Source organism: Balaenoptera acutorostrata, chromosome 11 (assembly GCF_949987535.1).
Source record: "Balaenoptera acutorostrata chromosome 11, mBalAcu1.1, whole genome shotgun sequence".
NCBI classification, from domain to species: domain Eukaryota; kingdom Metazoa; phylum Chordata; class Mammalia; order Artiodactyla; family Balaenopteridae; genus Balaenoptera; species Balaenoptera acutorostrata.
In genome coordinates this window covers 61,554,731-61,579,472 of record NC_080074.1, presented here as the reverse complement: position 1 = coordinate 61,579,472, position 24,742 = coordinate 61,554,731, and the positions used below count along the sequence as shown (strand labels likewise).

Below are 24,742 nucleotides of genomic sequence, written 5' to 3'. Positions count from 1 at the left end.
TCTGGTCAGTGGGGGCACCGGGCCGGGTTTATTGCACTTGCAACAGAGTTTAAATAAGTCCCGGGTGTCCGGAGCCAAGGTGAGGGGAGGGTTGGGCAGGGAGAGGAGGGGCAGCGTCAGTGCAGCTGGTGGGCCGAACACAGATCCTGCAGGCCGGGGACAGCGGGCTCCCCCTTTCTCCAGGGGACTGGTAGGGCCTGTGTCCGGCCAGTGTTAAGGTTCCAGATCTGTTGCCATCGTGGCCCCTTCAGGGTCCTGGGCAATTCCTGACTTCTCCTGAGTCAGAGGTGGATTGCGCCTCCAGGCCCAGGTCTGGAGCAGGCTCAAATGTAGTCCTGGATCTGCCTAGTTAGGTTACCAATGTCTGAGTCTGGGTCCCAGATCAACCCCAGGCCCCAGGTTCGATCTGGCCCTGTTCGAGTTCTGATTCCCCTTGCAGCTGGTTCTGGGCCAGCGTGGATCCTGGTGTGGGATCTGTCCTGAGCGGGGCCTGGGGCACAATCCACGGTTATTGTTCCTTGTTGGCCCACCGGGGCGGGGGCTGTCCAGAGCTGCCATGTCTCGCTCCCCAGGTTCCAGGTTCTTAACTGGGGGCTTCTGGCAGGGCTGAGGACAGATCTTTGCAGGCTGGAGCTGGACAGGAAGTCCTGGTGGCACGTCTGAGCCGGAGAACTGGGATTGGATCCCCCAGTTCTGGTTCCAAGTTGTTTTCAGGAAACTCTCCAAAATGCAAAGGCTGCAGGGAGGCTGGGGCCTCTGTCCCTGGATCTGAGTTCCCCCATCCATGAGGAGGGCATGTGTAAACGAGGGTCCTTCACAGTGCATGGGGGGAGGGGATCCCCAGCTCCGCACCTCCCGGCTCTGGCCCTTCAAGTATGTCTCTGGGCTGGGGAGAGGAGCTTCTCCCTGGCCCTCAGCACCTTCAGGAAGCGCCCAGCCCCCTCCCTGTCAGTAGACTGAGGGTGGGGGGACTGGACCTTCAGGATTGGGAGTCTGGGAGATCGGGAAGAGTCAGGCATCAGAGGTGGCTGGAGGCTTGAGCTGAGCTTTTTCCATGGCGGTGCCGTATGGGAGGGAGCGTTTGAAGAATCCGAGCTAATGAGGGGAAAAGAAGGGAGAGCTGAGTTACTCTGGTTCCCATTTCTCCGCAGATCTTATCCCAAGGGGGGATGAAGATAACTCTAATGCTTCCAATCTCCCCATCTTGCAAAAGTGGCCCAAATTCAGGCTGTTAAGATTACCTCTCCAAGAGGTCCAGTGGGTTAAGAGGGCTAAGGTTGGGGGTGCTTTGGTGCCGTAAAAATGCCCCCAGTTCAGCCAGAGATGGCAAATAGGTTTGAAGTCAAGTTCTAAGTCTCATTGCGTAGTAGTGGCTGCCTCTTGAGAAGGATTCTGAGGCTACTTCTAGGGTATGAACCATCAGTGCTGGCTGCCATGGGTTTCTGGAGGAAGTGACAGAACAAATGCCACATACTGGCCATTGTGAGTAACACTGATTTTGAAAGTATAAATAAACTTATCAGCTTGAGTCAAGAGAACTTTTTCTAAGCTAGGGGCTGTGGAATGAAGGAAAGGATCCTATAGGCCGTGTCCAGATGGGATGCATGTGGCCAGGGAGAGGTGGGGACATGTGGCTGGAGAATTGGTCTGGAGGCAGATGCTTGGGACTGTGCTGCATCAAGGGCAGAACCTGGTGAGAGAGAGGCCAAGTCAGGTAGGGTGCGGCTGACCTTGTAGAGGATATAGATGAGCAGACCTAGGAGCAGGAGGCCAATGAGGATGGCTAGGATAATGATCCACAGCGGGACGCTGTGGCTGCCCTCTGCCTTGATCCACTGCACGGCTGTGGCCACCTGGGGAGCAAGTCAGGAGAGGTCACTGAAAAGCCGTTAGTTCTTCCCACCCTACACTTGGCTCCCACTTGCCACTGGACCTAGACCCACCTTTCCCCTTCCATCTTGGGTGAACAGAATTCTGACCTTCAAAATTCAAACTCCTAAAATGTGCATTATTGCCTCTTACTTTCGGTCTTTCACACCTGCTAATTCCCTCTCCCCAGAGAATATTCCTTTCCTGACTGGTTAGCCTGGTAGATCTTATTTATCCTTCAGGTTTTGCTTAAACATCACTTCTTCCAGGAAGCCTTTCCCGACTCTGCAAGCCTGTGTTCAAGTGTCCTTATGATGTGTTTCCATAAACATGCTGGCACTTGTCACACTGTCTTCTCACTGCCCCGTCCATCTTGCTTATCATTGTATTCCCGGGACCTAGCACAGTGCCTGGCACACAGTAGATGCTCAATCAATATTTATTACCATAATCAGGCCAGCCCCCGTCCCATCACAGTGCTAGCGCCAGGCCCAGCACTCTATCTTCCTTGGCCCAGACCTCTGGCCCGGGACTCACCTGCAGTTCCTTTCGGGGAAGCTGCCGGGGCAGGATTCGGTAGGGCATCTTCAGGGCTTCATACACAGCTTCACACTGCAGACTAAATGGCTGGTGTTCCCGCTGTGGGTGGTGGAAAGGTGTTCAGGGTGGCCTCTTATGGTATCTAGGAGGTCATTGGGCTCCCCATGGTCTGGCTCTGGTTAGGATCTTTCCCTATTTTGGACTCATTCTCTTCTGAATCTCTCTCTGTGTTCCTTATATGAGGTAATAAATGTGTAACTGAATAGTTATAATAATTAGATGACAGCATGTTCAATAGAAAAAGCATTGTCTTGGAATCATGAATATGGGTGAAGCACCCAGGATGATGTCTGGCCTATAGGATGCACTCAGTAAATGACTGCTCTTCACTGTTCCTACATCTGCTTGCCTCTCCGTGATGGATATGTCTTCCGTCTCTGTTTTCTATCATTCTCTGCCACTGGTCTCCCTCCAGCCCTCCCTCCTCTGAATGGGCCAGGAAAGGGAAGCTGTCGGTCCCAGTGTGGCCACTAGGTGGCGCCAAAGATACACAGCCCTGTCCAAACAAGGGTGAGGGAGGGGAGCGCGGCTGCCTGGGTCCCAGTCACCAAAGCGGGTGGCTAGGGAGTGCGGAAAGCGAGCGTCAGTCCAGGCAGGCCCGAAGGTCGGGGGTCAGGACTGAGGTGAGGCTCCCTCACCTGGAGGAAGGTCTTGGCCCAGACGCGGAAATGCAGTAGCAGACTTCGGCTCTCTTGCCGGTGCAGTGGCCCCAGCTCGCAGCGCAGCCTGAAACACTCGGCCTCCGGGCATTTCTGGGAAGAAAGCGGAGGCTTGAATGCGGCGTTCCGCCCTGCTGGTGGCTCTGAGGATGCAAATAGATACTCAACGCTTCGGCCCAGACCTCATTCCCAGGAGGACTTACCAGGATCTGAGGCCCTGAGGAGGCAGGGCTCCGGCCCGGAGCATCCCGTCTTTGCAGCCGGTGGTGCTGGGAACCCTCGGGATCCAACTGGAAGAGGAAAGGGACCATTAGCTGCCTCTCTCACCTCATTACAGCCTCTAAGTCAGCCTGCATCTGGGGTCCAGAGCAGCTTCAACCTGGTCTTCCATCCACACAACTGACCACCTCCTGTGGCAAGGTACCGACCTCAGCACTGAAATACCGAAACGGGTGAGACTTGATCCTTGGAGTTTACAGGGAGGAGATGTCAATAAATAATTAGGGCCCCGTGCCTGCCTTGGGGCCTTTGCACTGGCTGTCCCCTCTGCTTGGAATGCTCTTTCTCGAGTCTTCACACACAGGTTCACCCTTGTCTTTCATGCCTCAATTCACCTGTTTCCTCCTCAAGAGGTTTTCCCTGATGACTCAAACAGGCTCCCAGCCCTGCCCTGCCCTAGCATTTTAGCACTGCACTCTCAACACTTCTCAATACATGTTTCTCTCTCTCTCTCTTTTTAATTTTTATTGTCTATTACCCTCCACTAAAACATAAACTCCATGAGAGTGGGGACCTTATGAGTTTTGTTTGGTGCGATCTTTCCTGAGCCTGTAACATGGTTCAGTGCATTGTTGTTTATGTGTAAATGAACTTTAAAACAGGCACTGGGGCCCAGGGGAGCGGCTCTGAGGAAGGCTTTCCAGAGGTGATGGTGCTGAGCTGGGCCCTAGGAGTACGCCAGGGCAAGAAGTCAGGGAAGAATACTTCAGGCAGAAAGACAGAAGTGTAGTACATAAAACAGTCTTTTTCCCTCCCGGGGTCTTACGGTGTCTGTGGGCCTTCGGACCCCCTTCCAGTGGCCTAAGTCCTAGCTCCAGCACATCCTACTTGGCTCTTCCAGTTTCCCGGCGACCTTCCCCAACCACCCTTGACTTGGTCCCCTCACCCCCAGGCCAGTCTCCAGGCCCCTCACCTCCAGGCCCTGTGGGTTGGGGGGGTGACTGGTGGTGCAGTTGCTGAGTCCTGTGACCCGGGTCACGTAGAGGAGCTGCTGACCTTCCAGAGCCTGGGGACAGCTGAGCTCCAGCACGCCCCGGCTAATGGAGCTGGGGCCCAGGTTGATGAGCTGGGGAGAGGAGGGCACAGTGATCGTGGGAAGGGAGGGAGTGATTCTGCCCTGTTGAAACCCAGGTCCTGGTGGCCCGCTCTTCCCTGCTGCGAGTCTCCCACCTCAGGAGTGAGGGAGGACATCAATGGGCAGAGGCGAAATCCTCTCCAGCCAGCCCTCCTGGAGGAGGTGGCTCCATCCTTCCCCCCCCTTTTTTTTTCTTTTTTTGCGGGAACTTAGTTCCCCAACTAGGGATTGAACCCGTGCCCCCTGCAGTGGAAGCGCAGAGTCCTAACCACTGGACAGCCAGGGAAGTCCCCATCCTTCCGTTCCAAGTTGCTCAACTGGCCAGTCTCTCGCACTGATCCTGCCGAGGCCTTTACCTCTCACTCCCCACTCGCCCTCTCTTACTCTCAATCCCTCAGGCTGGTCCCAGCCATCTGTCGCTCATACAGTTCCTCCTTCACTGTCATTCATTCTAGTCCGGCCCTCCACTCCCAGTAGCCCACCTGGGGACCAGGGCCTCCCTGCCTCTGTCCCTCCTCACCTCATAGACATGGTGGACAGCAGGGCCCACGTCCCCCTCTTCCTGCGGCTGGTCTCGGGGATGCCAGTCGCTCACCGGGAATAGCACTGCCTCGGGCTTGGAGACACTAAAGAGGAGGGTGGTTTAGAGGACAGCGGAAGGTACCCCATCCCATATGCATCCTTTCCTAGAAGTCCATCTTGGGCTTCCCTGGTGGCGCAGTGGTTGAGAATCTGCCTGCTAATGCAGGGGACACGGGTTCGAGCCCTGGTCTGGGAAGATCCCACATGCCACGGAGCAGCTGGGCCCGTGAGCCACAACTACTGAGCCTGCGCGTCTGGAGCCTGTGCCCCGCAACGGGAGGGGCCGCGATAGTGAAAGGCCCGCGCACCGCGATGAAGAGCGGTCCCCGCACCACGATGAAGAGTGGCCCCCACTTGCCGTAGCCGGAGAAAGCCCTCGCACGAACCGAAGACCCAACACAGCCAAAAAATAAATAAATAAATAAATAAATAAAGTAGCTATAAAAATTGTATAAGTTTAAAAAAAAAAAAAAGGAAGTCCATCTTGCCTCCCAGAGAGGCCCCATTTTGCCCCGGGCACTGACCCGTTAAGGGAGACCTGGGCCTGAGCTTCCACGGAGAGCCGGAAGGAAACCACTTCGCTTTGCGAGTTGTTGAGATTCTTGCTGTGGGATGGAGGAGAGACTCAGGTGGTGCTGGAGCCCAGCCAGGAAGAATTTCACCTGCACCAGACTCCGCCCCTGCCCCACCCTGCTCGGCCCCGCCCCCAACTCAGCCTCAGCCTGGCCCCAACCACTCCCTACCTGAGGATCTGGAAGTCAAACTGGATGGTTTTCTTCGTGTCCCTGAGGTGCGGGACTGTGAACCGAAGGCCACCCCAGAGCTGTAGGACAGGGAGGGAGGACAAGGGGGCTGTTAGATTGCGCGTCTGCCAAATCCCAATTGCAGCCCTCCTTCCCTATCCCACAGCTCTGCTCAGGATGGGCCGGTCGCTTTCCCTTGGGTCCTCTCTCCTGTCCCAGACTTACACTGGCTCCCGCCTTCATGGGGTTGCCCAGGTCACACACCAGCAGGCGGCTCTGGTTCACAGCAAAGTAGTCACAGCTCAGGCTGGAGAAGTTCTGGAGGTGGGGTGGGTGCAGGTAAGGCTCTGGTGTGCCTCTGGCAGGATCTCCTCCCAAGCCCTGCCTAAGAGTCCCCCCTCACCCCTGGGTGTCTGACGAGTCCTGAGTACTCAGCCTCTGGAGGGGCCGTGACGCGAAGCTCTGCCTCGTAGGCGCCACCCTCACCCACATTCTGGGCATGGAAAGTGAGGTTCAGAGAGTTCTTGTCGCCCAGGTACACGTGGTTCTGCTCCCTGGAGGGGACACACAGGGTCAGGGACACTGGGGAATTAATCCGCAAACCAAGACAATGGGCCATAACAATAACGATATAATAATAATAGACACCGTTTACTGAGTTCCAACTCTATGGCAGGCACTAGGCTAGATGCTTTATGTAGATTATTTCATTTAATCCTTCCCCAAAGCCAGAGAAATAGATGCTCTTATTCCCACTATACAGATGAGGAAGTTACATAATTTCCCAGGGTCACACAGCCAGCTAATATGTTCCTATTCTACTTTTTCACATGCCAGGTGCTTCCAAGCTCCACATGTTCTCCTAGGAGACCTTGGCATCTGGAACCCCCCAGCTTGACGTCAGCCTTCACTTACCCAAACACTTCCAGCTGTAGGTCTGGCACACAGATATTGTCTTCTCCACAGTCCAGCAAGATCTGAGCCTGGGGAGCAGGGCAGCCTTGAGAGGGGGAGTTGCGACCCCCTCCTAAGCTGTCGGCTCCCCCCTCCAGGGCCCCACCCCTGGCGGCCCAGGCCCCTCTCCTCCCAGCCCGTCTCCCCACCCTGCCCTCACCTTGTCCTCTATGCGGCTCTTGCTCTGGTAGTGTAGGACGGGCCGAAGGCCGTGGCTGTCCACAGGGGCTTGGGGGTCCAGGGAGAAGTTGAGAGCGATGTGAATCGGGGAGAGTTTGTCTCGAAACTCTGACTCATTCTGGGGCCAGGGGAGAGGGTTCACAAATTCAGGGGACACAGGGGACTTGGTGGCCCTGCTCCTCATCCTCTCACATCTCCCTGTGTCCACTCAGGACCCTCAAGAATTCAGGTGTCCAAACTCGACCATGCTCATTGCTTCAGAGGCAGCCTGGTCCCCAGCTCCTCCAACAGAAGGGCCCCCTTCCCCAGCCCCCCAAAGTCCCAGGCCCTTCACTGGAATCTCCCTGTCTCTTTCCCTTCATGAGGGGCCTCCAGTTCTACGTGGCCACTCTTCCCAGGCCAGTCCATACCCTGCCCTCGGGCCCATACCCTGAGGTAGATCTTCATCTCTCTGCAATCCTCCCGAGCCCCGTTCTGGATGAGCAGGGTCTGGGCCAGGGTGGCCTGTCGGGAGGCCAGGAACAGGGCCCGCCGCGCTCCGCCCTTCTGCTTCTGCCAGTCCAACTGGAGCTCCACCGTGAAGCCTGCAGCCGGGCACGTATGTTAAGGAGCATCTGCCCCTCCCTCCTAATCTATCCAGAGAGATAAGAGGTCCCCGAGTCCCCAGCCCCTCCATCCCCATCCCAGTCCCTGGAAGGTTCAGGCAGTCTCTCCCTCACCGATGGAGTCAGGAACGTGTTTTCCAGAAGCATTGAGGCAGAAGCTGAGATTGATGCTGGGGGGAAGACCAAAGGGAAAGCTGGTGGTGTATCCAACTGGAACAGGCATCCTATTCCCTACCTGCCTCCCAGACAGACCCAGACTGGGACAGTCCCATTTGTCCACTTCCAAAGACCTGGTCTCCCTCCCCACTTCCAGGCACAGATGAAGCACCCCCAGACTCCATCCCCACAGTCTCCTGGGCACCGCACTCACCAAGCCGCAGGGTTCCCCTCCAAGCTGCAGCTATGCTCCTCTGGGTTGAACATGGCGGGAAAGATGGTGAGGGAGGCACTGGCAGACACGATGGGGCGACCCCTGCCAAGAGTGGATGTGGGGTCAAAGAACTAAGACTCCTCAGGAAACTGGGCACAGGAAGCTGATGCCCAAGCCCCAGGATCCCAGTTTGTACACTTCCCCAAACTCAGCCCTGTTGAGAAATCCCCCAGTTCCCACGTCTCCCAGGCTTCCCCCTGCCCAAGTTCATACCTGTACACCACAGCCTTGTCTACACCAAAGGACCCCACAATCAGATCTGCAAGAAGTCAAGAAACTACCCCTTACAGCAAGCCCCAAATCAGAATCCATCCCAACCCCTTCTAGTTGCATTGTTCGAGGCCGAAGTGAGGGGACACCGCCATCTGGTGGCATCATCCTAGAACTGCACCCAGGAGCTTAGGAAAGTGCATTAGAAGGGCTGGGGTTCTGTGACCAGGGAATTCTAAGGTGAAAGGGGCCGCTGGCACAACTCACCAGGGTATCCGTTGCCATCCAGGTCTCGGCCTCCTCGAAGGGCGGAGCCAAAGAAGTCCGGCGTGTGGCCAGCTGCCCACAGGGGCAGCAGAACCTGGGAAGGCTTAGAGGCCAGGCCCCCTGGGCCCCCAGGGAATACAAACACCACTCCCTGCTGGTTCTCCCCGCCAAAGGCAGCCCCAATGGCTACATCTGCAAGACACACAACACACAGCAGTCAGCAGGCCAGGAATCCAGGAGTTCAAATCTCTACCATCAGACCCCAGGACCCAGGATCCTATTTTCCCCATCTGTCATTCCCAGTATTCTAATCTCTTCAAGCCCTGAGATCCAGACATTGGGATTAAAATCTACACACCTCCTGGAGAAGTCACTGGGGGTCTTGGGTATCTTATCTGACAGCTATCTCTCCCCAAATCGCCTCTGACTCAGGCCCCCACTCCTCCTCAGCAACTTGAGCCCATGGTGCTTACCATTGTAGCCATCCTGGTCCAGGTCCCCCAGGGGGGTCAGGGAACTGCCGAATCGACCAAACTCATCATGGCCAGTGAGGGTAAGGGTGGGCATGGGATCCATGCCGGCCGGGCGCTGCAGGTAGATGTAGACCCTGCCCACCTCCTGCGGCCGCCCGTCGGCTGTCCGCTCCATGAGCAGGGGCGCCCCTACCAGCAAGTCGTCCAGCCTGAGGGTAGGGGAAACCCAGCCATCCTGAGACCCTGCCTTGCCACGTCCCCTCCTCAATCCCACTGCCAGGAAATCCCAGGCATCTTGGATCCTGGGCTCCTTCCCACTCAAGTGAGAGACCTGAGGTCTTCTGGTCTTTGGCTCTCAGCTCTCTCTTTGCCCCTGAGCCTAGGGAATGCAGGCAGGAGGAGGAGAATCCAGAGAAAAACTCTCCTTGCATTTTTCTGTCCCACCCCTGCTCCTCGTCCTGTGCTGTGCCCCTTTCCCACTACTCACCCGTCCCCATTGACGTCTGTGGCAGCCACTGCATAGCCAAAGTAGGAGGCCATCTGGGAGGGACAGAAGGGCAGCAGCGGGTCAGAACTAGGGGGTCAATCAACAAGGGCTATGGGGGGAAATCAGGGACTCCAGGGAGCCTGAGAAGTTGGGCTGAGCTTATTGGCTCAGGGAGGGGGCTTGGTTGGCAGAGGGCCAAGCTGGGTTGTGTGTGTGTGTGTGGGGGGGTGTCCTCACCTGTTCCCCTGAGAAGTTGTAGAGGGACCGGATGTCTGAGCCATTAAGGATGGTGACCTGGGGACGAGGAGATACATCCATTGGTCCCAGACTCCCAGACCATCCCATGGATAGAGGACAAGGATATGCCCAGGATACCCAGGATACCCATCCCAAGGATATGCCCAGGATATACCCAGGTATATGCCCAGGATACCCAGGGGCAGGCATTCCTTGGAGACATAGACCACTTGTCTCCTAATTCCCTCCTTTGCTTTGCCTCACATTCCCATCTCTATATTGGGTAGCTCCATCCCAGGGCAACTTCATTATTTTCCTCCATGTCACTTATCAACTACTACTGACAGATTTCGTACTTATCTGTCTGTTGTGCCTGTCTACCTACTAGAATGTCAGATGAGTGAGGGCAGGAGCTTTGTTTTGTTTTTTGCTTTCTCCCCAGAGCCTAAAGTAGTCCTTGGTGAGCAGTTGACACTCAATAATTATTAGCTGAATGACTGAGGCCTCATCCACCAGCCCTCCCAAATCACAAACACTCACGTCTCCCCCCACATGCCCCCTTAGTGATGGGCCCTTCCGGTCCCCTGAGTCTCTCGACTCCCTGTTCTCTTCCCCAGTCTTGCTGCTGTTCCTCTGGTGTGAGTCCTCCCCCAGGACTGCTGGAGAGCCCCCTGGCCTCCCCCTGCCTCGGGCTCTCCCTTCCCCTCAGCACCCTTCCTCCATGGCAGCGGGACCGATCGCCCTAGAGCCGGTCTAGGAGTGACACGGCTGGCTTGGAAATCCGTGGTGGTTCCCTGAAGCCATGGCCCAGTCTCAGCTTCTTGGCTGGTCCTCTGAGGCCCTGGAGAATCTGGCCCCAACCTATCTGTTTTTGCCCAACCTCTCTTTAGTTTCCTCGTCCCCAATCAGCCCATGCTGAACTGGCCTGAATTTTTTTCCTTTCCTTCTATGCCTTTTCTCATGCTCCCGCCTAGGATGCTCTCTTTCCTCATCTCCACTGATCTTTCATAGGACCTTTTCTGATCCATCCCTGCCCTAGAAAAGAGGTTATTCTTCCCTCTAAACTGCTATATCATCTTAACCACTTTTCTGAAATTTATCCTAGTGCAGAGAGAATGCTGACTTTGGAATAAGACAGGTCTGGTTTTAAATCTCTATCCAGCCACTTAACTAACTGGGTGATCTTAAACAACTTACTTGGTCTCTTTGAGCCTCAGCTTTCTCATGTGTAAAATGTGAATGGTAATATCTCCCCTGATAAGCTTGTTGCGAAGAATAGAAATCATGAGTGGACAGTGCCCGATGCACTGAGGGGCTCGTGAATAGGAGCTGCACCTTAGATTACAATCACATGTGTGTCTTATCTTACATACTTGATTAGAAGCACCTTACAAGATGGGGTATGATGTCTTATTCATCTTCTTATCTCTTACCTTGCCCTAATAAATGTTGGTAATTGAATGGACTCCTATAGCCTTCTTATCTATATCCTTTTTAAAGCACTCGCCATGGTCTAATAATAACAGCTACAGTTGTACAATGCCTCACAGTTCGCTAAGTACTTTCACGTGCATTATCTCACTTCATCCTTACAAGAGCCTTGTGAGGTCAGAACTATTATTATCCCATTATAAAGAGAAGAACGAGGCTCAGAGAGGTTAAGCAGACTCAAGGTTTTTATGGAATGAAATGGGGTAGGAATAAATCACAGATTGATTCATCCAGAGTGAGTGCCAGAACTCAAACACTGGTCTGACCCAAGATCCCGTGTTCTGATCCACTCTTTTCACCCTCCCAAACTGCCATGCATGGTTCTTTGTGATTAGCCAGGGGACGGGAGAGCAGAGGAGGGAGGGAGAGTCAGGCTGGGCCTTACGTAACCATAGGTGAGGTTCCCTTTGGGCACACCAGCAACAAAGTCTGTAGAGGGAAGAGAAAGTTGTAGGCTAAGGGCAGGGAAAGGAGAGTCAGACAAAAATGGTAAGTGTCTCAGTCCCTGTGGCTCCGGGTCCTGGGTCTCCATCTGCCCCCTCCCTTGGCCCCAGCCTGGGGACACGCTCACCTTCTGTGTCATCACCACTGAATTCACCTACAGCCACAGAGTATCCTAGGAGACAGGGTGGGCGGATATTAGGATTCCTGCTTTGGGGACTCCTCTGCCCTGGCCCATCCTCAATCCCTTCCCCACCCCTACTGGGCCTTCATAGTCAGCCTGCACATGATACATAGGGCAGGAGGCTGGGGATGCCTGGGTGGGAGAAGGGAGGCGGGGTGGGGGTGGGGTGTGAGCGAGGACAGGGGCCCCTGATGTTCTCCCCCTGCAGCTCCCACCCCGTTTGCTTGCTCACCCAGGTAGCTGTCATCGTAAATGGAACTGGCCTGGCGAGTCTGCAGCTGCCCCCGAACTGGGTTGATCAGGTACCCGGGGTAATAGGATTCTGCAATCTGCTCCTGGGTGGCGGACAGGATCTGGCCTGGGGAAGGGGATGAGGAGGGGATGGCTGGAGGAGGAGGTGGCAGGGATGGGGGCACTGCGGGCTAACTGGGTAGGATTTCAGAAGTCTGGTTCAAGGAGGGGAAGCTTGTGGAGGGTGGTGGGAGAGGATGGGTAAGTTTCAGGAAAGGGAGAGGAGAATTGGGATGGGGGCAGAGGAGGGAAGGATGGTGATCTCGGGCTGGGAGAGGGATGAGAGGCCAGGTGCGGGAGACGGACGCAGGGATAGAGGAGGAAGGGCTTACCTTGCCAGAAATAGCTCCCCGGTCCGCCCAGGACCACACGCCCAGTCTGTGGGGGGAAGGAGGTGAGTCCACATCTGGTCCTGATTCCCCTGCATCCAGCACCCACAGCCACTCTCCTCCCAGATCCCCCCTCACCTTGGTGAACTCGGCACTGAAGCCCCCTTGGCAGTAACCCTGCCCTGCTGCCCGGCTGAAATCTGCAAGGGGAGAAGGTGGTGGGAAGGAGCTCCACACAGATGGGTCAGGCAGGAAAGAGCAGAGAGCTTGGGGAAGGAGAGGGGAGAGGGGGCCAGAGAAAGGACCTCTCTGGACCAGACAGTGAGCATCAAGGCTGATGGGGGGTGGGGGACCGTGGGGATTCACAGAGAAGGCAGACTCAGGGCTCGTGCCCCCCTCTTGCCCTACCTGAGCGGCAGGGCGCATACTCCAGAATCCGGGTGAAGTTGTCTGTGGAGAGGTAGCAGGTGCCCACGGGATCGCTCAGCGGCTCCTTCTCGGTGCGCCAGCTGTAGAGGGGAGCACAGGCCTGGGAGGGCCCAGGAGGAGGGGGTTCCAGGTTTAGTCCAACAGGACCCCTCTTCCCCGCCTCCCCCACTGTGCTCCGCTAACCACAACCATTGCCCCTCCTGCCCACCACGCCACTCAGCCTGCTGGCCCTCACCAAGATGGAGGAGCCATGGGCTCGCACCGTCGCTCCGAACCACTGCAGGGACTTGTACTCTACAGGCTCCTCTCCCTCGAGGCTGGACGGCGGCGAGGACTCCAGGATCCGAGAGCCTTGGGGAAGTGAGAAAGGGGAGTCATGCCAGCTGCGGGCAGCTGAGCCCTAGAGCGGCCCGTGCCCTCAGCCTGGGGGCACCCAAGCACTTGCAAGCCCTGAGCCCATGACTCATGGAAGGGGGAGTGGGGAAGGTCCTTACAGTCTGCTTGTTGTAGCCTGACTCACCTTCCCCTGCATGCGTGCACACAAGCCCATGTGCACACATGTGCACACGCACACACACACAGAACCTGGGCTTTCTAGAGTTGCACTCCCCTGGTCCGCCTGCCTCCTCACTCAGCTGGGACAAGGATGCTTGTGGTGAGGTGGGGAAGAACGGCTATTTCCTGAGAGGGCTACCCTCTGGCTGCACTTCTCTGTCTGTACCTGGGCCTGTGTCTCTAGCAGCAGGTGTTCTATGTCCTTGACCGTTATCACGTCACTGAATCTCTGCCCCTTGTGTCTGCGTGTGTGCGTGCTGTCTCTCTCCTTCCAAACCCTCTCTGCCTCTATGGGACAGCTTTTTTTATTCCTCTGCTTCTCATCTGTCTTCCAGGTTTAAAAAAAAAATCGGTCAGTTTTGTGCTCTTACACCACCCCTCCCCCACTGTCTCCATCTTTTGATGCTCTCCTCTTTTGTCCCCTCACCCCAGTTTATCTCGAGCCACACAGCTCAAGTTCATGTCCTCGCTCCACCATTTACTAGCCGTGTGACCTTAGTCAAGTTACTTAACCCGTTTCCTCACCTATAAAATGGGGATAATGACACCTGGCGCCATCGTTGAAAGGATAAAGTGCGTTAATATATGTAAAGTGCTTACAACAGTGCCCAGTATATAGCAAGTGCTCTTGAAGCGTTAGCTGTTATTATTGTTTCCAGCCTGTCTCCTTCCATCCCTCTCTGCATCTACTCCGGACCTTAAGCTCCTTGAGGGCGGGGGCTTAATCATGTTTCAATCCCCTGCAGTACCAGCACAGAGCCTGGCACGCATTATCACTTAGTCAGTGCTTAGTTAAATGAATCGAATAGGCTCTGTGACTCTCCCTGTCTTTGTCTGTGTTACTGCCCTGGCCTCCCTGAGTTGTGGGTGATTCAAGGAAAATGAGAGCCACATGTTTCTGAATCATGCCCGCCCTCCTTGGGCTGGGCTGGATTGGGAACGTGGTGTGAGTGCCACGGGGAGCCGCTGCACCGCTGCACGGAGCTGGAGCCCCAGAGCCTCAGAGCACGTGGCCCTGGAACTGGTCAGGCTCCGCCTCTCGCTCCAGACCCCGCCCGGGCCCCGCCCCCTAGCCTCAGCCCCACCCCTTAGTCCCTCCCTGAACCTCCCCGACCTACGAAGGGGGTTTACCTTTGCTGTCAAATTCAATGGGGGTGCACTGTGCCGGGCTGGTGCCCCAGGGACAGAGGTAGACGGCACCGCCCTGCAGCACTCCCGGCTGGCTGGTGTTAGCCTTGGGCGCTCCCACCAGCACGCTGACCCTGCGGAGGGGAAAGGAGAGGCAGCTCAGGGGGGGCTCCTAGCTCTTCTCCAGTCTCCCCAGGCGGGAAGGACCCAGGCCTCTGGGCCAAGGTCTGGGTGGGCGTGGCACAGATGCCCCCCGGGTTGTATTTATATCTCAGAAGATGCCACGGATGCCAGAGGCACAGGCCGGAGTCAGGCGGTCCCCATGTGCCGCTGTCACTAACACAGCCTCTCCCGCCTCCCCCCACTCTCTCCCCTCCTACCTTCCCCTGTCATTAGAAGGAGGAACCAGAGTCAGTTCTGGGAAGAGGCCGGGGCCAGAGCTTCTCTATCTCCCCTATGGACCTGCCAAGACTGGAGGTGCAGCCCCTAGAACCCCAGGGTCCTCTTACCTAGCCTATACCCTCTCCTCCCAAGCCAAAGCCCTTCTCTGGGCAAAACCCAGGCGTCCAGCTGCCCAGCTGCCCAGCCCTGGGGCGTGTAGGAGGAAAATGTGAGTCTTGGAAACCAGGCAGTAGAAGTGGAGAGAGGAGCTGGAGAATGGTGAAAGCAGATTGTTCCCCGGGGCCTGGGCCTGGACCTGCCCTCACCCTGGGCTCTGGTGGGACCTCCCCAGCCTGGCTGGGTCTCTGTCTCAGCCTCTGAACCCCTTTCCCATACACCATTGCTCGGAGTCTGAATTCAGATCCTGCTCTACTGGGTCTTAGTTTTGGACACAGTGCCTCGTTCCCCCTGAGACGATGAGGAGAAGGTTGCCTTTGCTGGGGGTCCTATGTAATGGGGTGGTGACAGCTAAGGTCCTGGACAATTTTCCTGCCTCTGGCTCTGCCTCTATCATTCCTGGGTCCCTTGCCTCCAAGACCTCTGTGCAGCTGTCAGCCTTCTGGGCTTTCTCCTCCAGAGTCTCCCATGAGGACTGCATCTGGCAGCCGGGGCAACCGAACCAGTGTCCCTGCCAGCCGCCAGCCTTGGCCTCTGCTCACCTCCCATATCTGACGCTGGCACTGCTTCTCCATCTGTCCCTCTGCCCCTATGACTGCTTGCTCTCTGGGTTTTGGTTTTAGGGACCTCTCTCTCTCTCTCTCTCTCTCTCTCTCTGATCTCAGATCTTGGGCTTCTCTATCTCTGTTGGTTTCTGGCCCCTTTCAGCTTTCAGCACTCCCAACACCCACCCTTTTCCCGATATTTGGATCCCTTCATTAGCCTTTCTTACCAGGAGTCCCCAAGTCGGGGATTATGGTAGAGGTCACAAAAGCGGGGGTGTGTGTGACAGGATGGGAGACAGGGCAGGTGACAAGAGGTACAGTAGGGGAGGGGTGAGGGGGTTGGTCCAAGAGGAATAGGAATGGGAACACCAGAGGGAGCAGCTCCAAGGGACTGAAGCAGAGTGAGGGTGGTCTAGCAGGGCCAGAGGATGAGGATGGGAGAAGAAAGGGTCCAGACGGATAGGAGGGGAGGCCTGGAGTGAGAGTTCCTGGAGTGATGGGGGGTGGGGTGCCAGCCTCGGTTACCCTGGGGACAGGAAATGTTTACTGCCTGTGGCTTCCTGTCTGTTTCCAACCTCTCACTTCGCCGTTTGTCTCCCACCCGCCCGCCTGCTGGGCCCCACCCCTCTCACTCAGGCAGTACATTCAGTAGGGGGGTGGGAGCTGGCTACTCGGAGGCACAGTGACCTGGTTGGCTGCCAGGCCTAGTAGGTGAGGTTGGTGGTGGGGAGAGATTGCATTGCCCCAGGGCTGGGGGAGGAGAGAGGGGTGCAACCCTCTGTAGCAGAGGCAGCCGCAGAAAACAGCAGTGGTACAGGGGTTCTGGGTCAGGCACTAGCTCAGTGTGGACTTGGGAATACCCTCTCCCTCTTCCTCTGGGTGAAGAGGTTGAACAGGTTATCTCAAAGTCTTCCGGAGCTCCGATACTCTTCCAGGAGAGCACAGGGGCTTGGCCAAGGGACCCTGCTCCCACCCCCAATTTTCCCACCACTCCGTGGCGGGGAGCTGAGCCTGAGTGCTCCTGGAATGGCCTGAGGAAGAAGCTTGGAGTCTGGCAGGGCGGGAAGGTGAGAGAGAGGCCTTACAAGGCTTAGAAAGTCCACAAACCTGTGGGCCAGGGGCATATGCTGTGGCTGTGTGAAGGTTCAGGAGATCTGGGGTACAGGCAAGGGACACAGATCCCGACCCAGACTTGCCCCGTGCCGCCCATGGCTTATACCTGAGGATGCAGTGGCCCTTCCTTCCCAGCTCCTCCAAGTCAGTCCAGTAAATAGTGCCCTCCCCCCTGTGCCAAGAGAGGTGCCCAGTGTCAGGGGTGGCACGTCACATAGCTTATCCTTATTCTCCCACTCCTAGTTCCTGTTCCTAAATCCTGCAGCAGTTGGGTCCTACTAGGGGTCCAAGAAGGTAACAATGGAGGGTCCTTGGGCTCTTTTCAATATTTCGGAGAGCCTAACGGAAATCATGCGTTTACCTGATAAGGCAGCCCAGGCTAATTAAAACCTCAAGTGTATTTGCTTTGGGCCGGAATTATACCACCTCCTGTGGGGAACCTAGTTATCTCATATTGGTCAGAAGCTCTGATTGGCAGCTACAAATGTCTTCTTATTCTAATTTTTGGTTGATAAAAAAAAAAAACAGGAAAAAGGAATTAATTATTCCTTCCTAAATGCAGCTTGGCAGATAAACTCTTCCAAAATATAGAGACCAAGGGAAGAAATAATTGCCATAATTTATTTTGAAGCCTCAGAACTCTGATGTTCTAGAGCTGCTTCTTGGAGACACAGGCTGCCTCAGCACCATGGTTTGAAGACTTTCTTGTAGATGCCTCAGGGCTGCCACACGGAGTAAGCAGAGGCCAGTTTGGTCCTGACACTCCTCTCCATCTTCTTTCAGAGCAACCTCTTTTCTCTGTTTTATATAGAATGCCCTGGTAAGATATCATTTGAATTGAAAGAAAGAAAGAAAGAAAGAAAGAAAGGAAGGAAGGAAGGAAGGAAGAAGGAAAGGAAGGAAGAAAGAAAGGAAGAAGGGAAGGAAGAAAATAAAAAACGGTAACAAAAAATACTGCTGACCTAGTCCCATGTCCTCATTGTACAGATGGGGAAACTAAGTCCCAAAGAAATTAAGTCACGTGTCCTGGGTCACTCAGAATCCTTCTCAACCTAAGAACCAGAAGCCAGGAATCCCAATACCTAGGCCACTGTTCTGGTCTACCCCGTTGCCAATTTGTTCCCTCCTCTCCTCGCCACTATCTCCCCAGCCAGGCTTCTGATTAACCAAGTTCCTGTTCAATACATGGTTACTGTTTGACTCTGTTGGCCTGACAAGGTCGGGGGTGGAGAGTAGCAAGTGGACCGGACCCAGCTCCTGCAGGTTCTACGGCAGCCCTGGCCAGGCCAGAGGAGACACCTGGTTCTGGGTCCCCCAGTGTAGTCTCAAGGGAAATGCCTGGCTAGCTGGGAAGGAAGAGTTGCCTCCACTTGTGGCAGCTCTACAAGGGGAAGGAGCTGGGCTAAGGCTGGTGCACCTTTCAAGCGCATGTCTTGGGTCAAGTCACCTCCCCTCTCCAAGACTTGAATTCTCTACACATAAAATGATGGGTTGCCCTTGAATGGTCCCTAAACAAACTTCTAGTTCTAAACTTCCATGATTCCTGAAGCTTCAGTTCATATACACGCATAAAATGGGAGCAACAATGCTTCGTCTGTGTAAGGCAAGGATTTTTGTAATGATCCAACAGAAGAATTGATATGAAAGTGCTAAGGAATGTGAGGCACTATTATTACTATCACTGCCATAAGCAAATATTAAAAGCAAGTAAGAAATAGTGAAAATCTTAGACAAAGAACTAGGTGGTGTCCAGGGAAGAGAGAACCAGAAACAGAAAATAGCTCCCACATAAAGGTCACGCCTCCATGTATTCATCACCCTCCAAGGACCAGGTGCTTTGTATATATATTGTCTCGTTTAGTCCTCAGAACAACCTTATAAGTTAGGTGTCTGATTTTCATGAGAAGACCAGGCTCCAGGATTTAAGTCTTAAGTAACTCAGCCCAGGTCACACAAAGAACAAGTAAGTGGTGGGGCCAGGACGCACACCCAGCTTGGCCTGACTTAAAGCCTGCCCCTTTCCTACCGTGTAACCTCTCTAGTGCTTACCCTGCCCTCTGATGCTGTTTCAGTTTCCACAGTGAGAGGTGATGAAGGGGGGCCAAGAACACTGAGGCCCTCCCTCTCCAGCAAAGGCCCCAGGTGAGGGGCTATGTTTGTCCCCCGCAGGTAGGAGGGGTTGAAGTCCTAGCTCTGGTGGGGAGGGAGGTCACTGGGGAGGTGGAATGTTCCGAGTCCTATTCTAAGAGTGCTTTGTAGAGAGAAAATGAGAGGGGGAGGTGCGCAAGCTGGACACCTGGGTTCTCTTGGGAGAAGAGATGAGCAGAAGGGGAGGGGGAGGGGATGAGACTGCTAGGTCCTGCTTTAGAAAAGGGCTTTTGGGACTTTAGGATCAGGCCAGGGGCCAGACAGATACCTAGGGAACCAACTGGGAGTGTGTGAAAGTCCAGATGTTTCGGAGGAGTGTTTTAAAAGGGAGATGACACTCTTGTTGTGGGGGAGTAGGGGTGGGATAAGAGGAAGGTTAAGAGCCAGATAACTGGATACCCTATTGTGGGGGAGGATCCCCTCCCCTCCCTCCCTCCCCCTTCTCTACCCCGTTAGGTTTGTGGTAAGCAGTCGCAAGGGGCCTGGGGGAGGCCGGGCCTGGCAGAAGCTCCAGGCCAGGGTGATGCAATGGGGTTTGGGCAGGAGGCCAGGGGGGTGGGGTGGGGGCTGGGTGGGGACCTTGAATAGCCCAGAACCAACAGCTGGGGCCTAACCATCCTCCAGACAAAGGAGAAATTTGCCCCATACCCCAAGTGAATTACCTAGATTAACCCCTTTTCTACAGAAATTAAAGGAAATGAGTAGAGATCAGTTAACTGTGTCGTGTGTAGGGACAGCCCACCTCTGACAGAGGTCCGATCAAAGCTGGAGACTAGGGGTTGTTGTGCTGGTGGCGATGGTGGGGAGCAGTGGCAATCTCAGAGCCCAGAGATGTAGAAAGAGGATTCTTCCAGACATCGTGGAGTCAGGCATCTGGCACCTGGGAGTCCCCGTCCCACCCCAGGAGCAGCTTCCTTCCCCTCTTACTCCCCCCCCCCACACACATTTAAACAAACACCCTTGTTCTAATGTTGCCTAGCTCGTTTCCCCAAGCCCGTGGGCTCCCCATTTTCCTGGCACACAGGGTCCGCTCTGCTTGTCACCCTGCTGAGCTGGGAATGGGGATCCTCCTTTGAGACTTCCCCGGTCTCTGAGGTCCTGTGTTCTGACGCTCTTGGGCCCTGCGAGCCCGCGTCTCCCCAGCTTCCGACCCCGACCCCAGAAGTCCCGGTCTCAGTTCAGCTCTAGCCGACAAGCTACAGGAAATCAGTTTTTCTCTTCCTCCCAAGAGCTAGAGGAAGAGGGAAACCGCCCACCCCCCTTCACGGGCGCACACACACCCCTCCCGACACATCCGAGCCCCCGCCCTTGGCTGAGCCAGCCCCCAGCCCCGGCGCCCCCCAGGACCAGGGTCCCGGGACTCTCCCCAACTTCCCGGATCCCCTCTTCTGAACAGAGATTGGGGGTGGCGGGCGGAGTAGGAGACCGAGGAGAAAGGGGAGGGACCCGCCGTCCCCCTCCCGAGTCTTTCCCAGTCTGAGTTGAGGGGGGAGGGGAGGATGAGGCTGGCCCCCATTTAACCTCCGGACCCCTTCAGCCTCCGACTCCCTTCTTACTACACACAGCTCATTCTGCTTCGACCCGTTCTCTCTCCGCACAATGGCCCTCAGGGGTCCCGGGGTTCCCCAGTGCTCCAAAAAGCCCACCCTGGCCTCCGCGCCCCCTCTCCGTCCCCATCCGCCTCCGGTCCCGGCAGCTCTCGGATCTCAACCAGAGACCCTCTGCTCTCCATTCCCGCGCCCTCCTCTCTCTTGGCCCCAAGACCCCGGCCCAGACTTCTCCAGCCTGCAGCTTCGTGTCCTCTCCCCACCCCACACGTCTCCCTGCTGATCGCTCTCAAACTCCTGGCCACCCTCCACGCCGGCCACTGTCCCCTCCCTACTCCAGCGCGGGCCCCCGACTCCGGCGAGGGCCCCCAACTCCAACCCTAGTCCTTCCAAACTCCGCCTCCCAAACTCAAGTCTTGGTCCCCTCCAGACTCCAGCCGCGCCCCCTGTCTCCAGGCGCGCACCCCCGACCCGCCAGCCCGCCGCCAACCCTCCTCAACTCACCCGTCTGTCCCCGGCCGGTAAAACTCCACCGAGAAGCCGAAGAAGGAGCCCGGGGGCCCAGAGAGCACTGCTGGGGCCTCCGCGTCTAAGTTGAAGCCCCCGACCCTGGGCGGCGGCGGCAGCAGCAGCAGCAGCAGCAGCAGCAGCAGCAGCGGCAGCAGCCGGGATCGGCGCCGGGGGCCCCAGCGCAGCTGCACGGCGAGGAGAGGGGACCCTGGCGTCCGGCTCCCCATAGCACCCGCTCTTCCCTGTCCTGGGGCCACCGACCCGGAGCCGCTTCCTAAACCTCCCAGAGGCGAATGACTCAACGCGGGGAGGAGTTTGCCAAACTCCCGGCTGAGCCCTCCCCCCGCCTGCCGGGGGGGCGGGCGGGGGGGCATTCCTGGGTCCCTGGAACGCTGAGCCCGCGCCCCCCACCCCGAAGGGGCGTTGGGGGGGGACGCACCTCTCCACTTCCCTCGCCTCAGCCCCAGCTGGAGGCCGGTTGTCTGGACTGGGTCAGACTGGGCTGGTTTGGGCTCTTCCCCCTCCTTCTCTCTGCTTCCCCCTACTTCCTCCCGCCTCCTTTCCAGATGTACAACGTAAACGCTCGGAAAAGGAGTCGGAAAAAGGGAGCGGAGAATTTCCTAATGAGGAAAGGAATCACCTCCGGAGGGCGGAGGGAGTCTGAATATGTGTGTGGGGTCTCCCTCACCAATTCAGGGAGGAGGCTTTGGGGTCTAAAGGCAGAGGAGACACCTCTGGCATCTGGCCAACTGGGATTCCCCCTCGCCTTCCGGGGCCATGGGGTGCCTGGGTTCCAGCCAGCTGGATTTGGGACTCAGGAGTTGAGGTACAGAGTGCTCCCAGTCAGCCTAATCCGATGGAGGACCTGCACCGGCTCTCCGGTCCCTGCCCCCTCCCCCCCACCAAGTTGCTAGAATTGAAAACCCGGGAGTCCAGAAATTTGGGGTTACTTCACCAGGAGGATTCCGGTCCAGGCCTCCCCCTTTCTTGGTTGTAGGATATGGAAACCTCTGGTGAGTCCCGTCCTAGAATCTGGCAGTTGACCAAGAGCCTGGTAGTTGGGGGGAAAGGGTTGCTTTGGCCCCTCAGTGTCTTCTTGATCAAACTGGCCTGATTCCTACAAACCTGGAGAATTGTAGGATGGGGTGGGGTGGTGTCTTGCAAAGGGGCCCAACCTTTAGCTTCTATTGTCTTTAGGCTCTGGGAGCTGGAACCCAGGACCCCATTCTCCCAGGATGCCCTGTGAATGTAGGGGAAGGGACTGTAGCAGGAGAAGGCAGTGACCCCCTGCCCATCCCTTCCCCCAGCCCTGGCTCTGTGTGATGAGATCACCTTTCAGGATTCTAGTCTTTATCTTAGTCTGGGGGAGGGGGACCAAGGGGCCTAGATTCTCTCCTAACCTCCTCTCCTTTCCAGCCCTCTTCCTGTCTTTTTCCTCCAGGACTCCTCCCCTTCCAGAATAATAATCCCCCGAATCAGAACCCTGCCCCTTCTCTTCTCCAGTCCCCTGCCCCACTCTGGCTTGGGGGACTCAGAATCAATGCTTTTTCCTTCGCCAAGAGTCTCCTCCTCATTCTACTACTCTACTTCCTGTCCCAAATCACCCAGCTGTTTTTTTAAAAGCCCCTCTCCAGAGCCAGCTGCAGCCCAAGGGAGAAGGCAGCTGGTTAGACTGTGGAGTGATGCTGGCTCCCATCCCACTCTCACATCTGCAGGTCCTGACCCCCTCTTAGGCGAGGAACCCAAAGAATCTCTGGGTCAGGATCTTAAGCACAGTACTGCCGTGAAGGTAACCTCTAGGTGAAAACTACTCAAGCCAAGGGCTGAGACCCTCTCTGGGAGGAAAGAGGTTGAGGGCTGACTGCTGTATAACCCAGCAGAGCATGTGTGTGTGAACCCAAATCTCTCCTTTTTCAGCCCAGGCACAAGCTCTTTAGATTTTCCCAGGATTTGGGAGCTTGGGGTGGGGGTGGGGAGGGATACAGGGAGGGAGGTGTGTGATTCAGCTCCTCCCAGGAGCCTTGGTGAGGGACAGGGGACATAGCGTCCTGCCCCAGTTCTCCTCCCCACTCCACCCCCCGTGCTTGGCCAAGTCAAACAGGCCCCCTCCCTGTCCATTCCCTGCTCCTGTTTACACCGGGAGCCCCTTAGTCATTCTCTGGCTGGCTTTTCTACTCCCCCCAATATCCCTCCTCTCTTGGCTCTCTCTGCCCTTATAAGTCCTCTCCCAGTGGCCCCAACACCTCCTGCCTTCCGTCTCACCATGCCTGCCTCTGCCTGGCCCTCCCTTCCTCTGCTCCGGGCCAGGCCTGCGCTTGGGGTTCCCTCCTAGTTGGAGCTGCTTCAGGCAGCCCTCCAAGTCTGGAAGCTGGCCTAGAAAGGTCAGCCAGGAGGGGGTTCCTAGGGATCATCAGCCCAACCCTCTCCTTCAGAAGAGGAAATGGGTGTAGAGAGGTGAATTGACTTGTCCAAGGTCACATGGCTGCCAGTTAGTGGTGAGTCTGGAACCTAAGTGTTTTGACTCTAAACCCAATACTCTCTCCTCTCAGCCCACTGCCCACTAAATGCTCTGTCTCCTGTCAGCTTTTTCTCTGTGTATCTCTCAGCTTGTCTCTGGCCAGTCTGTGTGTCTCCAAGTGTCTCTGTTTTCTCTCTCGGCTCTGACCTCTCTGCTACCCTCTGTCCCTTCATTGCTCAGTAAGAATGATTTGCTGTGATGACTGATTATTATTAATCATGGTCTGCTTGACAGAGGGGCAGAAGGGGTGAAGGGCAAGGGCAGGACACTCACCAGACTCCTGCTGTCACCAGCCTGCCTGCCCTGAAGGCTGGAGCTTAGAACTAGGAGACTGAATTTCCTCAGAGGAGTTCAGGGTAGAGGTGCAAGTTTTAAAGCCAGGAGCCACGCTGAGTGTCAGTGGCGTGGGAGAGGGGTGAGGAATATTAATAATAGTTTATTTAGCATATGCTATATACCTGGCCTTGGGCTTGACCATTAACCTGCCTTTATCCCATTTCATCTTCCGAATATCTCCAGCACTGCAGGTATTATGCTTCTCATTTTACTGTCAGGAAACTGAGGCCCAGAGAGTGAAGTGACTAAGACAAGATCAGCAGAAAGAAAGGGGCAGAGGTAGAATCCAAATTTCCTCCCAACTCATCCCAAAGTCCTTGCTTTTCCCACTGCACTGTTTAGTCCTCTAAACTGGGCTGGGTTTCTACAGGGGGAAGATTCTGGAGCAGAGATATTTAACATAGGACCATTGTTCCTAGGGTGGGGGTGGGGAAGATTGGGTGCACAATTCATTAATCCTCGGAAACAGGATGGAAGTGTGTGTGTGTGTGTGTGTGTGTGTGTATGTGACTTCTCTGGGGTTGCTTCTTCCAGATTCTCAAATGCCTGGAAATTCTGAGAGCACTGAGGCTGGATATCCTGTTTTCGGGGAATAGACTTGAGCCTTGTGGGGCCTGTAAGAAGCCTGGTGGGGTGGCATAGGCTGGGTGAGGTCTTCCTGAAATAAAACTTCCCAACTGGTGTGTGTTAACACACACAGATGGGCTGTAGGTGTGCTGAGGCAGGTATCAATCCCCTCAACCCTCGCAGCCTGGTAAGACCTGGGAGCACCAGAGACCCCAGGCTAGTGGCTTCTGGCCAGAGCGACTTCTCTCACTACCTCTGGGGATGGTCCAAATCTAATGTTCTCAGTGTGATAAGATGCAAAAAAGAGTGGGAAGACTTCGCTGGACAAAGGGATCAGAGGAGCTTATTGGTTTGCGGCTTCTGGGCCCCTCTCCTCCTGCCCTGTGGTGGGGTGATGAGTGG

General features: G+C 55.8%; 1 protein-coding gene across 1 annotated transcript; it reads right to left on the bottom strand.

The window, feature by feature from the left end:
- ITGA5 (integrin subunit alpha 5) lies at positions 1-21,449 on the bottom strand. Its single transcript, XM_057556541.1, has 30 exons — positions 20,914-21,449; positions 14,502-14,632; positions 13,051-13,166; positions 12,795-12,915; positions 12,525-12,586; positions 12,390-12,435; positions 11,999-12,124; positions 11,713-11,757; positions 11,527-11,570; positions 9,651-9,707; positions 9,414-9,466; positions 8,927-9,135; positions 8,454-8,645; positions 8,190-8,235; positions 7,917-8,018; positions 7,661-7,716; positions 7,371-7,525; positions 6,922-7,059; positions 6,723-6,790; positions 6,211-6,361; positions 6,033-6,125; positions 5,808-5,887; positions 5,589-5,669; positions 5,003-5,108; positions 4,321-4,473; positions 3,332-3,418; positions 3,108-3,221; positions 2,407-2,508; positions 1,731-1,853; positions 1-1,095 (listed from the first exon to the last, which is right to left on the bottom strand). The coding sequence occupies exons 1-30, from the start codon at positions 21,291-21,293 to the stop codon at positions 1,012-1,014; spliced, it is 3,321 nt and encodes a 1,106-aa protein (XP_057412524.1). The 5' UTR covers positions 21,294-21,449; the 3' UTR covers positions 1-1,011.
- Between the last annotated feature and the right edge of the window lie 3,293 nt (positions 21,450-24,742).